We start from the raw sequence: 15,965 nt of genomic DNA on the forward strand, positions 1-15,965 counted from the left end.
ACACACACACACACACAACCCAACACTCTACACACACACACAGACACCAACACCCTACACACACACACACACAAAACCCAACACTCTACACACACCAACACCCTACACACACACACACAACCCAACACTCCATACACACACACACACTCACTCACTCACTCTCTGTACACACACAGCTAGTGCCCCTCACTCCCGACCCGCAGCCCCTGCTGGCCCAGCCCTGCCCCACCCCTCCTGCCGGTGCCCCTCACTCCCGACCCGCAGCCCCTGCTGGCCCAGCCCTGCACTCCGCCCCCCCACCCCCCCCATGGCACATGGATTGTCTGAGCCAACCTGAGTCATGTCCCAGCCCTGAGCCAAGGCACCGGGGCCATAAATCATCCAACTGGTGCTGATGGGGCAGAAACGTCTCGGGAACTGGGCATCACCTGGGCTTCCCTCCCCCACCCGCCCCCAGCCCTGCCGGTGCCCCTCACTCCCGACCCGCAGCCCCTGCTGGCCCAGCCCTGCCCCCCCTCCTGCCGGTGCCCCTCACTCCCAACCCGCTGCCCCTGCCAGCCCAGCCCAGCCCTGCCGGTGCCCCTCACTCCCGACCCGCAGCCCCTGCCAGCCCAGCCTTGGGCTCCCCACCCCACTCACCCCATCCCTGCCCCCTCACTCTCAATCACACCCAGCGCTGTGATTTAAATCTCTCTCCTCCAGGGGGATGCTTTTGCTGTCTTGCTATCCACCCAACCCCTCCCCTCCATTCACCTCCTCACCCAGCCACCCACAGCTTCATCCATCCACCCACCCAAACCCCCCCTCCACCCACCCACCCACCTCTAACCCCGTCCATCCATCCAAACACTTATCCACAGCCACTGTCTATCCTTCCCTCCCCCTCACAAGCTGCACAATCTGTCTAGCCCTATGAGCATCTCCCACCCATCTCTCCCTTCCAGACCCACCATGTCAGAGGTGGACAAGTCCCAGCCAGTGGCCCTGGGGGCCTCGCGGGTCGAGCTCCGGGTCTCATGCTGGAACCTCCTGGACCGGGACACCCTGACCAACCCGGACCCCTGCGTGGTGCTGAAACAGCTCAGTGAGGGGCAGCGGACTGAGGTATGGGGGTCACAAGGGGTGAATGGGGATACCCTGCACAAGTCTCCCAATCATCCCCTGCCCCAGGAGCCCTCCCCCCACACTTCCCCCTTGGGCTGCCCCCACAGTCCCCCATTCTCACTCAGGGGAAATTGGGGGACCCCCACGGTGCCCCTCAGTTTCTGAGCTGTGTCCCTCTCCCCCACTTCTCGCTGCTCTGGGCTTCCACCTCTTGGCCCCCCAAACTCTCTCCCCCAGGTAGGGATGTGGCCCGCGTAAGCCCCCGTCCCATCATCCCCCAAACGGGTGCTCCCTTTCCTCAGAGCCCCGTCTTCCTGCTCAATCTCCTCCTGAACCCTGTCCCCACCCCCAGGTGGGGCGCTCCGAGATCATGTGCTGCAGCCTGAACCCCGTCTTCTCCCACGTCTTCCCACTGGACTACTTCTTCGAGGAGATGCAGACGCTGTGCTTCGAAGTCTATGACGCCAACGGCGCTGAGGCTGCGGGGTTCCAGGATGACGCTTTCCTGGGGGAGGCTGAGTGCTCACTGGGCCAGGTGGGGATATGGGGTAAACCCCCAGATAACCCAAATCCTAAACCTAACCCTGGGGACACAGAGTAAACCCCCAATAACTCTAACATTAAACCTAACCCTGGGGACATGGGATATACCCCCAATAACCCTAACCCTAAACCTAACCCTGGGGATGTGGGGTATACCCCCAATAACCCTAACCCTAAACCTAACCCTGGGGATGTGGGGTATACTCCCAATAACCCTAACATTAAACCTAACCCTGGGGACATGGGATATACCCCCAATAACCCTAACCCCAAACCTAACCCTGGGGATGTGGGGTATACCCCCAATAACCCTAACCCCAAACCTAACCCTGGGGATGTGGGGTATACCCCCAATAACCCTAACATTAAACCTAACCCTGGGGACATGGGATAGACCCCCAATAACCCTAACCCTAAACCTAACCCTGAGTAAACCCCCAGATAACCCTAAACCTAACCCTGAGGACACAGAGTAAACCCCCAATAACCCTAAACCTAACCCTGGGGATGTGGGGTAAACCCCCAGATAACCCTAACCCTAAACCTAACCCTGGGGACATGGGGTATACCCCCAATAACCCTAACCCTAAACCTAACCCTGGGGACATGGGGTATACCCCCAGCTAACCCTAACATTAAACCTAACCCTGAGGACATGGGGTAAACCCCCAGATAACTCTAACCCTAAACCTACCCACATCCCCAGATAACCTTAACCCTACACCTAACCCTGGGGACGTGGGGTAAACTCCCAGATAACCCTAAACCTAACCCTGGGGACATGGGGTAAACCCCCAGATAACCCTAATCCTACACCTAACCCTGGGGACGTGGGGTATAACTCCAGATAACCTTAACCCTACACCTAACCCTGGGGACGTGGGGTATAACCCCGGATAACCTTAACCCTACACCTAACCCTGGGGACATGGGGTATAACCCCAGATAACCTTAACCCTACACCTAATCCTGGGGATGTGGGGTAAACCCCCAGATAACCCTAACCCTACACCTAACCCTGGGGACATGAGGTTAAACCCCCAGCTAACCTATCCCTAACCCTAGCCCTGGGACAGGTGGGGACATGGGCTATACCCCTTGATAACCTTCACCCTGGGACAGGCGGGGATGTGAGAGACCCTGCTAATCATAACCGCTAGTTGAGGTGGCTTATGCCCCTGCTCACCATAACCCAACACTAACCCCGAACCCTGGGACACATGGTGATCGCTGCCACACATCGAACCTTAGCCCCAGCCCCCCCCGTATGGTGCCCCCACGTTAACCTCTCACCTAACCCTAACCCCCCCCAACTTCACCCTAACCCCAGCCAACCGGTGCCGCAGCCCCTCGATCCTGCTCTCCACTCTTCTCGCTCTCTACCCCCGAGCGCCGCCTGACCTCTCTCCCCCATGGCAGATCGTCTCCCAGACCCAGGTCACCAAACCGCTGCTACTCAAGACTGGGAAGCCTGCAGGAAAATCCACCATCACGGTAGGAGGGCTACTAGGCGGGGATGAGACCCCCCCCCAAAGAGAGCTGGAGAGAAGCGAACTAGTGGGGAGGGGGGGAAGGGGGCTAGGAGCCAGGACTCCTGGGTTCTCTCCCAGGCTCTGGGAGGGGAGTGGGGTTTGGTGGGCTAGAGCGGGTGCGGGGGAGCCAGGACTCCTGGGTTCTTTCCCAGGCTCTGGGTGGGGAGTGGGGTTTGGTGGGCTAGAGCGGGTGGGGGAAGCCAGGACTCCTGGGTTCTCTCCCAGGCTCTGGGAGGGGAGTGGGGTTTGGTGGGTAGGTAGGACAGTCAGTGTGTGGTTAGTGAGAGGTGGGACTAGTCCAGCAGGGGCTTGTGTATCGGCATAACAAGGTTCTCCAGGCTCTGCCCATGGGTGTCTTGTGTCTCTCGGTGAGTCCATCCATGTCTCCCCCACCAGATCGAAGCAGAAAAGGTCACTAGTACCAACGACTTTGTGCAGCTTGAGTTCCGGGCTGAGAAGTTGGACAACAAGGTAAGAGAGCGAGTTTCCCTTCCCCTGCCCAGAGAACCCAGGAGTCCTGGCTCCCAGCCCCCCTCCCCCCTGCTCCAACCCACCAGGACCCACTGCCCTCCCAGAGCTGGGGAGAGAACCCAGGAGTCCTGGCTCCCAGCCCCCCCTGCTCCAACCCACCAGCCCCCACTCCCCTCCCAGAGCCAGCCTGGAATCCAGGCGTCCTGGGGCGGATTCTCTCTCTCCCTCGCTGTAGGATCTCTTCAGCAAGTCTGACCCTTTCCTGGAAATCTACAAGGTGAACAGTAACAACATGGAGCAGCTGGTGATGAGGACGGAGGTGAGGGGCTGGGGCGAGGGGAAGGTTGGGGGCTGGCAGGGAGGTTGTCTGGAAGCAGTGGGGGGGGGTAGGGTGGGAGAGGGGGTGACGGGAGGGGGCAGGGATGGTGCCAGGTGGGGAATGGGGCAGCAGGGTGGAGTGGGCGGCCGGTAGTGACCCATATTCACCCCACTGCTCCCCCACAGGTGATAAATAACAACCTCAGCCCCAGCTGGGAACCCTTCCGCATCTCCCTCCACTCGCTCTGCAGCTGCGACCCAGACAAGACCATACGGGTGAGTGCCTGGACACCTGGGTTCTCTCTCCAGCTCTGGGAGGGGAGCAGGGTCCAGTGGTTAGAGCAGGGGGCCTGGGAGCCAGGACTCCTGGGTTCTATCCTGGCTCTGGGGGTCTCTCACATTATCACTCCCTCTCTCTTTTCTCCCAGTGTGTTGTTTACGACTATAACTCCAGTGGGAAACACGATTACATTGGTGAATTCACGACAACCTTCCGTGAAATGCAGGAGGTTTCCTCAGGGAAAGAGGTACGGAGGGCGGGGTTGGAAGCCAGGACTCCTGGGTTCTCTACTTGATTCTGAGAGGGGCGTGGGGTCTGGTGGGTTAGAGCGGGGGGAGGGGCCTGGGAGCCAGGACTCTTGGGATCTCTCCCAGCTCTGGGAGGGGAGTGGGGTCTAGTGGTTAGAGCAGGGGAGTCTGGGAGCCAGGACTCCTGGGTTCCATCCCCAGCTCTGGTAAGGGAGTGGAGTTGAGTGGGTTATGGGGGATTGGGTCTGGGACTCCTGGGTTCTCTCCCCAGCACTGGAGCTGACACCCCACCAACACACTTTCCCTATCGCTGGGCAGATGGAGTTTGAGTGCATCAACCCGAAGTACCAGGAGAAGAAGAAACACTACACCAACTCCGGCACGGTGGTTCTGACCCAGTGCAAGGTGAGTGGGGGGGGGTGTGAAAGGGGGCAGGGCTAAAGGGTGGTTCTGCGGGCAGTGCCTGGGGCACAGGACTCCTGGGTCCAATTCATTGCTTTACCGCAGACTCGCCATGCAACCTTGTCAAGCTACCAAGTACTTCCACACCTTCATCAATAAATAATTGACGCTGTTTTATGATAACGGTGGCCCTCCTCATCATTTTAACTAATTATTGTTCTGCACTAATGATTTGTCTGTATGATTAACAGCTGGTGAGTTTTTACCTTTCTACTTCAATTCATTTGCATTATTATCACTGAGCACCAGGCGACAGCGAGTGGTTATCGGTGGCTTGCTGGATGTATCTCGCGGGGTCCCGCAGGGGTCAGGCCTGGGTCCGGTCCTAGTCAATATCGTCGTTAACGACTTGGCTAATGGAGTGGTGAGGAGGCTTAGGAAATGTGCGGATGCCAGCGCTTTGGAGGGCAGGCTTAGCAATCAGAAATGAGCTTGACTAAGTGGAGAATTGGTCTGAACCCAACAGGATGAAATTCAAGGAAGGCAAGTGCAAAGTACTTCCCCTGGGAAGGAGAACGCAGAAGGCAAAGTGGGGGAGGTGCTGGCGGTTCGGGCGGCTCACAGAGTGACGATGAGCCAAGCGCGTGCCGCAGCTATGAGAAAGGCGTATTAACAGGAGGCGGCGCGTCAGACAGGGGAGATAATTACCTCATTCTGCTTGGCGCTGATGGGGCCTCAGCAGGACGTTGTGTCCAATTCTGGGCGTCACATTTCAGGGGAGATGTAGACAAATTGGAGAGAGTCCAGAGCAGAGCAGCAAACAGTGATCAAAGGTTTAGAAAAACCTGACCTAAGAAGGAAGGTTAAAAGCAACTGGGCGTGTCTGGCTACGGAAGGGTGAGGTGGGAACCCGCCGACAGGCTTCCAATGGGCGAAGGGCCGTGGTGAGGAGGACGGGGATCCGTGGATGGTGGGACCAGATGTCCCGGGGCGTGTCCCGCAGCGAGGGAGAGCCAGGCTGGACATTAGGAGAAACTCCCGAACTCTCGGGGGTGGGGGTTGAGCATCCGAGGGAGGTTGGGGAGGCCCCAGCGTTGGAGGTTTGGAAGACCCGGTTGGACAAAGACCCATCAGGCCTGGGCTCAGGTTACGTGGTCCTGCCTCAGCACCGGCAGGGCTGGACTCGGTCAGGTCATTGCCACGGCTCTGCGATAAACGGCTCGTTATCGCTCGTTGTTAATGCCTCCTTGCGAATCCTCACTGATTGCCGCTAATATTATTTCACCCTCTCTGGGCAGGTGGAGAAGGTTCACATGTTTCTGGATTACATCATGGGCGGTCTGCAGATCTACTTCACGGTGAGGTGGCTGGGCCCGGTGGCAGGGCAGGGAAAGGCTCGGATTGGGGCGTGCACCCCCCCATCTAACCCCGGGGGGGCGCTGCCCCCGTCCCCTGCAGGTGGCGATTGACTTCACGGCTTCCAACGGCGACCCGCGCAGCGAGCACTCCCTGCATTTCATCAACCCCAAGGAACCCAACGAATACCTCAAAGCGCTGTCAGCCGTGGGCGAGATCTGCCAGGACTACGACAGGTAACAGCCCCCCTAGGGCAGAGACCCTGCGCTGCCATCCCGATCCATCCCAGCCCGGGCTCTCCCCGCCTGCCCCCAACCGCAAATCACCCACCATGCATTGCCCCAGAATCCCGCTCTTACAGACCACCCTATCCCGCCTCTACCACAAGAGTCCTGCTCTCCCAAGCAACCCACCATCCTTTGCATCAGATTCCTGCTCTCCCAAGCAACCCACCATCCTTTGCAGCAGCAAATTACCCACAGTCCTTTGCCCTGGAGCCCCGTGGTCGCAAGTCACCCACAGTCCTTTACAATGGGGTCTTGCTATCTCAAGTTATGCCCCCGGGGCGGGGAGGTACCAGTGTCCTGGGGCTGAGAGCCCTGCACTGCCATCCCGGACTCCTGGGTCCCATTTGCTGTTCAGGGTTCATTGGCTTGACCTCCGCCATCTCTCTCTCTTCCAGTGACAAAAAGTTTCCGGCCTTTGGATTTGGGGCACGGATCCCCCCAAACTACGAGGTACATTTTGGGAAGCTGGGGGTGGGGGAGTAGGTTGTTGGGGGGCTGTGTTTGCCCTTTCTCTGAGTCCGCGTCTCCTTCTTTCCCAGGTCTCCCATGATTTCGCCATCAACTTCGACCCAGACAACCCGGAGTGTGAATGTAGGAGAATCTCTCTCTTCGTTAGCGAGTGTCATTCGTTAACCTAGGCAATGCTCAACAGACCCCTCACTGAGATGAGCCCAGGAGAACCCTGGAGTCCTGGCTCCCAGCCCCCCTCTGCTCTAACCACCAGACCCCACTCCCCTCCCCGAGCCAGGGACAGAACCCAGGAGTCCTGGCTCCCAGCTTCCCTCTGCTCTAACCACCAGCCCCCACTCCCCTCCCAGAGTCGGGGACAGAGCCCAGGAGTCCTGGCTCCCAGCCCTCCCCTGCTCCAACCCCTAGACCCCACTCCCCTCCCTGATCCAGGAAGACAACCCAGGAGTCCTGAGCATCTCTCCCCCTGCAGGGATCTCGGGGGTGATTGAGGCCTACAAGCGGTGCCTGCCCCAGATCCAGCTCTACGGCCCCACCAACCTGGCCCCCATCATCAACCGGGTGCTGGCGCCCGCCAGCGAGGAAGAGGACAGCGGGCCTCCCATGGTGAGGGGGAAGGGCAGAGGGGGAGGCGGCCGCAGAGGGGGTTTGGGGTCCCCGAGCACTGACGTCCCCGTTCCCCCCAGCGGTACCGGGTGCTGCTGGTGCTGACGGACGGGGTGCTGAGCGATATGCCGGCCACGCGGGAAGCCATCGCCCGAGCCTCGCGCCTGCCCGTCTCCATCATCATTGTGGGGGTGGGGAACACCGACTTCTCCGACATGCGGGCGCTGGACGAGGAGGACGGGACCCAGGAGTCCGGGGGGGAGCGGGCCGTCCGCGACATCGTCCAGTTCGTGCCCTTCCGCGAATTCAAGAAGGTGAGTGGGCGGGGGAGCGGGGTGTGTCCTCCTCCATCTGCCTCCGCCGCGCTCCCTCCTTCCGCCCTCCTCCATCTGCCTCCGCCGCGCTCCCTCCTTCCACCCTCCTCCATCTGCCTCCGCCGCGCTCCCTCCTTCCACCCTCCTCCATCTGCCTCCGCCGCGCTCCCTCCTTCCGCCCTCCTCCATCTGCCTCCGCCGCGCTCCCTCCGTCGGCCTCCGCCGCGCTCCCTCCGTCCGCCCTCCTCCGTCGGCCTCCGCCGCGCTCCCTCCTTCCGCCTCCGCCGCGCTCCCTCCGTCCGCCCTCCTCCGTCGGCCTCCGCCGCGCTCCCTCCTTCCGCCTCCGCCGCGCTCCCTCCGTCCGCCCTCCTCCGTCGGCCTCCGCCGCGCTCCTTCCATCCGCCCTCCTCCATCTGCCTCCGCCGCGCTCCCTCCTTCCGCCCTCCTCCGTCGGCCTCCGCCGCGCTCCCTCCTTCCGCCCTCCTCCATCTGCCTCCGCCGCTCTCCCTCCTTCCGCCCTCCTCCGTCCGCCTCCACCGCGCTCCCTCCTTCCGCCCTCCTCCGTCCGCCTCCGCCGCGCTCCCTCCATCCGCCCTCCTCCGTCTGCCTCCGCCGCTCTCCCTCCGTCCACCCTCCTCCTTCCGCCCTCCTCCATCTGCCTCCGCCGCGCTCCCTCCGTCCGCCCTCCTCCGTCGGCCTCCGCCGCACTCCCTCCTTCCGCCCTCCTCCATCTGCCTCCGCCGCTCTCCCTCCTTCCGCCCTCCTCCATCTGCCTCCGCCGCGCTCCCTCCTTCCGCCCTCCTCCGTCGGCCTCCGCCGCGCTCCCTCCTTCCGCCCTCCTCAGGCCGGCGCCGCCGCGCTCCGTCCTTCCGCCCGCCTCCGTCGGCCTCCGCGCGCTCCCTCCCTTCCGCCCTCCTCCCCTCCATCCGCCCTCCTCTCCTTCCGCCCTCCTCCATCTGCCTCCGCCGCGCTCCCTCCGTCCGCCTCCACCGCGCTCCCTCCATCCGCCCTCCTCCGTCGGCCTCCGCCGCGCTCCCTCCTTCCGCCCTCCTCCGTCGGCCTCCGCCGCGCTCCCTCCTTCCGCCCTCCTCCATCTGCCTCCGCCGCGCTCCCTCCTTCCGCCCTCCTCCGTCCGCCTCCGCCGCGCTCCCTCCATCCGCCCTCCTCCGTCGGCCTCCGCCGCGCTCCCTCCTTCCGCCCTCCTCCGTCCGCCTCCGCCGCGCTCCCTCCTTCCGCCTCCGCCGCGCGCCCTCCGTCCGCCCTCCTCCGTCCGCCTCCGCGCGCTCCCTCTCCGCCCTCCTCCTTCCGCCTCCTCCGCGCTCCCTCCGTCCGCCCTCCTCCGTCGGCCTCCGCCGCGCTCCCTCTGTCCGCCCTCCTCCGTCTGCCTCCGCCGCGCTCCCTCCTTCCGCCCTCCTCCGTCGGCCTCCGCCGCGCTCCCTCCGTCCGCCCTCCTCCGTCCGCCTCCGCCGCGCTCCCTCCTTCCGCCCTCCTCCGTCGCTCCCTCCTTCCGCCCTCCTCCGTCCGCCTCCGCCGCGCGCTCCCTCCTTCCGCCCTCCTCCGTCCGCCTCCGCGCGCTCCTCCTTCCGCCCTCCTCCGTCCGCCTCCGCGCTCCCTCCTTCGCCCTCCTCCGTCCGCCTCCGCCGCGCTCCCTCCTTCCGCCCTCCTCCGTCCGCCTCCGCCGCGCTCCCTCCTTCCGCCCTCCTCCGTCCGCCTCCGCCGCGCTCCCTCCTTCCGCCCTCCTCCGTCCGCCTCCGCCGCGCTCCCTCCTTCCGCCCTCCTCCGTCCGCCTCCGCCGCGCTGCGCGCTCCCTCCTTCCGCCCTCCTCCGTCCGCCGCCGCCGCGCTCCCTCCATCCGCCCTCCTCCGTCCGCCTCCGCCGCTCTCCCTCCGTCCGCCCTCCTCCATCGGCCTCCGCCGCGCTCCCTCCTTCCGCCCTCCTCCGTCGGCCTCCGCCGCGCTCCTCCTTCCGCCCTCCTCCGTCCGGCTCCGCGCGCTCCCTCCTTCCGCCCTCCTCCGTCGGCCTCCGCGCGCTCCTCCTTCCGCCCTCCTCCCTCCGCCTCCGCCGCGCTCCCTCCTGCCTCGCCGCTCTCCCTCCTTCCGCCCTCCTTCGTCCGCCTCCACTGCGCTCCCTCCTTCCGCCCTCCTCCGTCGGCCTCCGCCGCGCTCCCTCCTTCCGCCCTCCTCCGTCCGCCTCCGCCGCGCTCCCTCCTTCCGCCCTCCTCCGTCCGCCTCCGCCGCGCTCCCTCCTTCCGCCCTCCTCCATCTGCCTCCGCCGCGCTCCCTCCTTCCGCCCTCCTCCGTCCGCCTCCGCCGCTCTCCCTCCTTCCGCCCTCCTCCATCTGCCTCCGCCGCGCTCCCTCCTTCCGCCCTCCTCCGTCGGCCTCCGCCGCGCTCCCTCCTTCCGCCCTCCTCCGTCGGCCTCCGCCGCGCTCCCTCCTTCCGCCCTCCTCCATCTGCCTCCGCCGCGCTCCCTCCTTCCGCCCTCCTCCGTCCGGCTCCGCCGCGCTCCCTCCTTCCGCCCTCCTCCGTCGGCCTCCGCCGCGCTCCCTCCTTCCGCCCTCCTCCGTCGGCCTCCGCCGCGCTCCCTCCTTCCGCCCTCCTCGCGCGCTCCCTCCTTCCGCCCTCCTCCGTCCGCCTCCGCGCGCTCTCCGCCCTCCTCCGCTGGCCAGGTGTGTGCTGGCTGAGGTCCCCAACCAGGTGGTGGAGTTTTACGGCAGCCGCGGCATCGGCCCAGGGCCCGGCCCCCGAACCTCCCAGCCCCAGTGAGAGCCCCAGAGCCTGAGCCATGGCCCCTCAGGTAAGCGCCCCCTCTCCCCAGGGGCGGGGCAGGGGGCCGCGGCTCTTTTCCAATAACCTCTCTCTCCTCCTTCCTGCCTTTCTCCTTCCCTCCGTCCTGCCCCATCTCTCCCCCAGGTGCCTCTGTCCTTTATCTCTGCCGACCTCCGGCCCCTTCTCCTGGACCTACCCCCCCGCCCGGGGCTCTGAGGACCGACGCAGGGTGAGGGGCTCCCAGCCCCATGCTGCCCTCCCCTGACTGAGGGCGAAGGCTGGACCTGACCCCCCACCGCCACCACCCCCAGGGGCCCCGTTGTTCTCAGGCCTCTGGCTTCATACATGGGGTGACTCCTCCAATCCTGCACCCAGATCCCCCTGTCCCACCCCAATTGCCCATAATCCTGACCCCCCGCCCACCCCAATCCCCCCACACCCTGGTCCTCCCACATCCCACACTGCCCCTCCCTCCCCCAGTGGTGACCCCCATCCTGCCCCCAGAGCAATGTCTCCCAGACCCCTCAATAAAGCCACCCCCATGGACACCCCATTCTCTGCCTGGGGCATTCATTGCTGGGGGACCGTGCTCAGTGGGGCTGGGAGGGGGCAGGGACTGGACTGGAGACCACAGCACTGTGGGGTGGGAGGCGCTGTGCTGGGGGGAGTGGGGCTGGGGGGCAGCTTAGTTACATGGGGGGCTGGGCGTATAGAGGGCATAGGGAGGGAGGGAGGGAGGGGTGGGGAAGGGGATAGATGGAGGGATGGATAGATGGATGGATGGATGGATGGAGGAAGGGGTGGGGGACGGATGGATGGAGGAAGGGATGTGGGATGGCTGGATGGAGGAAGGGTGGTGGGGTGGCGGGCTGGCTGGATGGTGGAAGGGGTGGGGGACGGATGGCTGGATGGCTGGAGGAAGGGGTGGAGGACGGATGGCTGGATGGAGGAAGGGATGTGGGATGGCTGGATGGATGGGTGGAGGAAGGTGGGGACAGATGGCTGGATGGCTGGAGGAAGGGTGGGGATGGATGGATGGATGGAGGAAGGAGGGATGGATGGATGGAGGAAGGTGGGGATGGATGGATGGATGGATGGAGGAAGGGTGGGGATGGATGGATGGATGGATGGAGGAAGGGTGGGGATGGATGGATGGAGGAGGGAGGGAGGTGGAAGGAGTGGATGGATGGATGGATGGATGGATGGAGGAAGGGGTGGGGGATGGATGGATGGATGGATGGATGGAGGAAGGGGTGGGGAATGGATGGATGGAGGAAGGGATGTGGGCTGGCTGGATGGAGGAAGGGGTGGGGGATGGATGGATGGATGGATGGAGGAAGGGGTGGGGGACGGATGGATGGATGGAGGGAGGAAGGGTTGGGGGATGGAGGGATGGATGGATGGAGGAAGGGGTGGGGGACGGATGGATGGATGGATGGAGGAAGGGGTGGGGAATGGATGGATGGAGGAAGGGATGTGGGATGGGTGGATGGATGGAGGAAGGGGTGGGGAATGGATGGATGGAGGAAGGGATGTGGGATGGATGGATGGATGGAGGAAGGGAGGGAGGAAGGGAGGAGGACAGGGGGACGGACGGTGGTCGCTGTGTGGGCATTGGCCAGACACTCCCAAGGCCTGAACCGCGCCGTCCATCCACCGACCGTCCCTCAGCCCCCAACGAACGCCCCCGCGGCCCTTCCCCCAGCCCTGTGGGGCTCCCTCGGCACCCCCTGAGCGGGGGGCCCCCGGGGAGCGCTCTCCTGGGGCCACTGGGAGCTAAACCCTGCACCCCAAGCCCCCGGGGGGGGCAGCTCTGTGGACAAAGATTTGGGGGGGGGAGCAATCAGCCGCCCGGGAGCCGCTGGGCCCGACAGCTACGGCTGAACAAAGAGTAGGCGAAGGGGGAATTTGATCCCCGGGTCTTGGTCCCAGCGTGGTCAGCAAAGCCGGGTCGTTCCCATCTCAGCACGAGCCAGGGGCTGCCGCAGGCAAGTCACCGTGGGCCCAAGGGGCAGATTGTGACCGGGGAGGGGACGGAACCGTGGGGGCCATTGACCGGGGGAGGTGGGGGCCAGCCAGGCGTTCACGCAGGGAAGGGCCGTGGGCCGGCGAGCGGCTCCCGGGTGGGGTGAGGATCCAGCTCTTGCTGCCTCGTCTTCTCGCAGGCCGGGGCCACCGGGACCCGCCGGCCGGGGGGACGGTTTCCGCTCGGCGGCCGCACGGGCAACCGGAGCCAGGAACCAGCTCTGGCTTCCACAGCAACCCGGGCACAGAGCCAGCCATGAGCTACGGCCCCCTTGGCACCACAATGACTGCACCAGCCTTCAGCAGAGCTGGGGGGTGGGGAGCCCACGGCTGGGCTGGCAGAGGCTGCGGGTCGGGAGTGAGGGGCACCGGCAGGGCCGGGCCGGGGGCAGGGCTGGGCTAGCAGGGGCTACGGGTCGGGAGTGAGGGGCACCGGCAGGGCTGGCTTGGTGGGGGGCCGCGGGTCGGGAGTGAGGGGCACCGGCCAGGCAGGGGGCTGCAGCCCTTCAAGGGTTAACCCCGATCCATGCGGTAATTACAGGCTGTTGTGACTTCCCAGCAGCTGCTGGTTTTCTTGTCTCCGGGGGGGGGGGAGGAATTTCGTTCTGGGGAGGCTGAGTCCAGCCCCCCACCCCCTCCCAGCTGGCAGAGAACAAGAGCAGCCCCTCACCGCGCAGCGGGAGCTCAGAGCAGGGGGGAGATGCGCTGCTCTGTGAGGGCTGGAGCCAGAGAGAGAACAGAACCCAGGAGTCCGGGCTCCCCCCCCCCCCCGCCCGCTCTAACCACCAGCCCCCACTCCCCTCCCTGAGCCCGGGAGAGAACCCCGGAGTCCGGGCTCCCCGCCCCCCAGCGCTAACCCCGAGACCCCACTCCCCTCCCAGAGCCGGGGACAGAACCCAGGAGTCCTGGCTCCCTGCACCCCCTCCCCAACCACCAGCCCCCACTCCCCTCCCAGAGCCGGGGACAGAACCCAGGAGTCCTGGCTCCCTGCACCCCCCTCCCCAACCACCCGCCCCCACACCCCTCCCCCAGCCGGGGACAGAACCCAGGAGTCCTGGCGCCCAGCACCCCCTCCCCAACCACCAGCCCCCACTCCCCTCCCAGAGCCGGGGACAGAACCCAGGAGTCCTGGCTCCCTGCACCCCCTCCCCAACCACCAGCCCCCACTGCCCTCCTAGCACTGGGAGCGGCGGTGCCAGGGAGGGGGCACCTGGGCTCTGGATCCCCCTTCTCGGCCCCTGGAACCAAGAGGCCGGGGGGCTCATTAGCATCTATTGGAGACCCTGGCTAATGAGCCGCGTGGCAGCTAGTGGGGGGGGGGCCTTGCGAGGGGGGGACCAACTGTGAAAGCGTCTCCCCACCCGCCACCAGCCTCTGTTCCCCTCCCTGAACCGGGCAGAGAACCCAGGAGTCCGGGCTCCCCACCCCAGTCCTGGAGCCGGTAGGGGGATTGGGGGCGGGGCTGATAGTCCCAGGGGTGGGGCTTCCCTAGGCCACACCCCTTGCTAGGCTCCACCCACCGCACAAGAACTGCAGACGCCGGTCCGGCTGGGCTTTGGGTGATGTTTATTCTACAAAAGACATTGGAAAGCTGGCCCCGCCCCTTGTGCCCCCAAGCTCCGCCCCGTGGGCGGGACTACGCAGAGAGCCCGCCCCCTGGAGGGGGATGGTAAGGGGGTAGCAGCACCCATGGGGCGGGCAGAAAAACGAGCTCCCCCCACACCACCCAGGGCAGGGCCAAGCGCCTCCAGCGGGGGGCAGGGACCCCCCCACTCACACCCCACCCCTAGACTCCTGTGAGAACAGGCCCTGCCTAGTGTGGATGGGTCACGGGGGGGTCACGGGGGCTGCCGCTGTGGGCATTTGGGGGTCCTGAGATACCTGAGGGGCTGATTGGCGGGTGCACCCCCTCTGGGGGTGATCTCTGGGGGTTCAGTAGGCAGAGGCTGGGGGGTCTTTGGCTGACGCACTGCAAGCCTGGGGTGCAGGGCACAGGAAGGGGGTGCAGGGCAGGGCTGAGGTCACCCCCAGTATTGGGGAGCAGGGGGGCGCGAGAGTCAATCTGAGGGGCCAGGAGGTACTTCGCTGCTGCACTGCAGTCTGGGGGCAGAGGTGTTGATAGTGGGGGGCAGGGGCTGTCTGGTGCACCCCCCGCTCGGGTGCAGGGGGTGATATTGAGGTACAGGGAGTGGCCAGCCGTGGGTGCAGGGGGTCACTTGGGGGGAGCTGGGGGTGCTTGGCTGCTGGTGCTGATTTTTGGGGTGCAGCATCAGTGGGCATGACCAGCATGCAACAGGGGAGTCCAGCCCCCCCACCCCCATTGCCACAGGGAGGGTCCCCCACACCTACCCCACATCACAATCCACCCGAACATTGATCCGGCCCTAAAAAAATTCCCTCCCCCGAAGGGAAACCACAGAGTCACCCCCAAACTCCCCCTGCTCCCCCCGCAGGTCCCCGTCGCACTCCCCCTGGTGGCAAAAGGGGGTAACACCGCTGCGACTGCAGAGAGCCTGAGGCGTCATGGAGCCAGTGGGCTCCCCCTGCAGGCCAGGGGCGGAGGGACACCCCCTGAGTCCGTCCGGGAGCAGCTCCCCCTGCAGGCCAGAGGCGGAGGGACACCCCCTGAGTCCGTCCGGGAGCAGCGCCCCCTGCAGGCCAGGGGCGGAAGGACACCCCCTGAGTCCTTCCGGGAGCAGCTCCCCCTGCAGGCCAGAGGCGGAAGGACACCCCCTGAGTCCTTCTGGAGCAGCGCCCCCTGCAGACCAGGGGCGGAAGGACACCCCCTGAGTCCTTCCGGGAGCAGCGCCCCCTGCAGGCCAGGGGCGGAAGGACACCCCCTGAGTCCTTCCGGGAGCAGCTCCCCCTGCAGGCCAGGGGCGGAAGGACACCCCCTGAGTCCTTCTGGAGCAGCGCCCCCTGCAGGCCAGGGGCGGAAGGACACCCCCTGAGTCCTTCTGGAGCAGCGCCCCCTGCAGACCAGGGGCGGAAGGACACCCCCTGAGTCCTTCCTGGAGCAGCTCCCCCTGCAGGCCAGGGGCGGAGGGACACCCCCTGAGTCCTTCTGGAGCAGCGCCCCCTGCAGGCCAGGGGCGGAGGGACACCCCCTGAGTCCTTCTGGAGCAGCGCCCCCTGCAGGCCAGGGGCGGAAGGACACTCCTGAGTCCTTCCTGGAGCAGCTCCCCCTGCAGGCCAGAGGTGGAAGGACACCCCTGAGTCCTTCCTGGAGCAGCTCCCCCTGCA

General features: G+C 65.2%; 1 protein-coding gene across 1 annotated transcript; it reads left to right on the top strand.

Moving 5' to 3' along the window:
* The first annotated feature begins 946 nt into the window (after window positions 1-946).
* CPNE6 (copine 6) lies at window positions 947-11,243 on the top strand. The gene is made up of 16 exons (XM_039498314.1): window positions 947-1,104; window positions 1,457-1,639; window positions 3,067-3,141; window positions 3,576-3,650; window positions 3,886-3,969; window positions 4,155-4,244; window positions 4,397-4,495; window positions 4,815-4,901; window positions 6,197-6,256; window positions 6,357-6,490; window positions 6,937-6,991; window positions 7,081-7,132; window positions 7,482-7,615; window positions 7,696-7,930; window positions 10,561-10,725; window positions 10,842-11,243. Exons 1-15 carry the CDS (start codon window positions 952-954, stop codon window positions 10,692-10,694), a joined length of 1,650 nt encoding a protein of 549 aa, XP_039354248.1. The 5' UTR covers window positions 947-951; the 3' UTR covers window positions 10,695-10,725; window positions 10,842-11,243.
* The last annotated feature ends 4,722 nt before the right edge of the window (window positions 11,244-15,965 follow it).

Source organism: Mauremys reevesii, linkage group 13 (genome assembly GCF_016161935.1).
Source record: "Mauremys reevesii isolate NIE-2019 linkage group 13, ASM1616193v1, whole genome shotgun sequence".
NCBI lineage: Eukaryota > Metazoa > Chordata > Testudines > Geoemydidae > Mauremys > Mauremys reevesii.

Coding starts and splice junctions, on each gene's coding strand:
- CPNE6 (XM_039498314.1), top strand. CDS start 952: ATGTCAGAGGTGGACAAGTCCCAGCCAGTGGCCCTGGGGGCCTCGCGG. Junction 3,651..3,885: donor CTGAGAAGTTGGACAACAAG/GTAAGAGAGCGA, acceptor CCCTCGCTGTAG/GATCTCTTCAGCAAGTCTGA. Junction 4,496..4,814: donor AGGTTTCCTCAGGGAAAGAG/GTACGGAGGGCG, acceptor ATCGCTGGGCAG/ATGGAGTTTGAGTGCATCAA.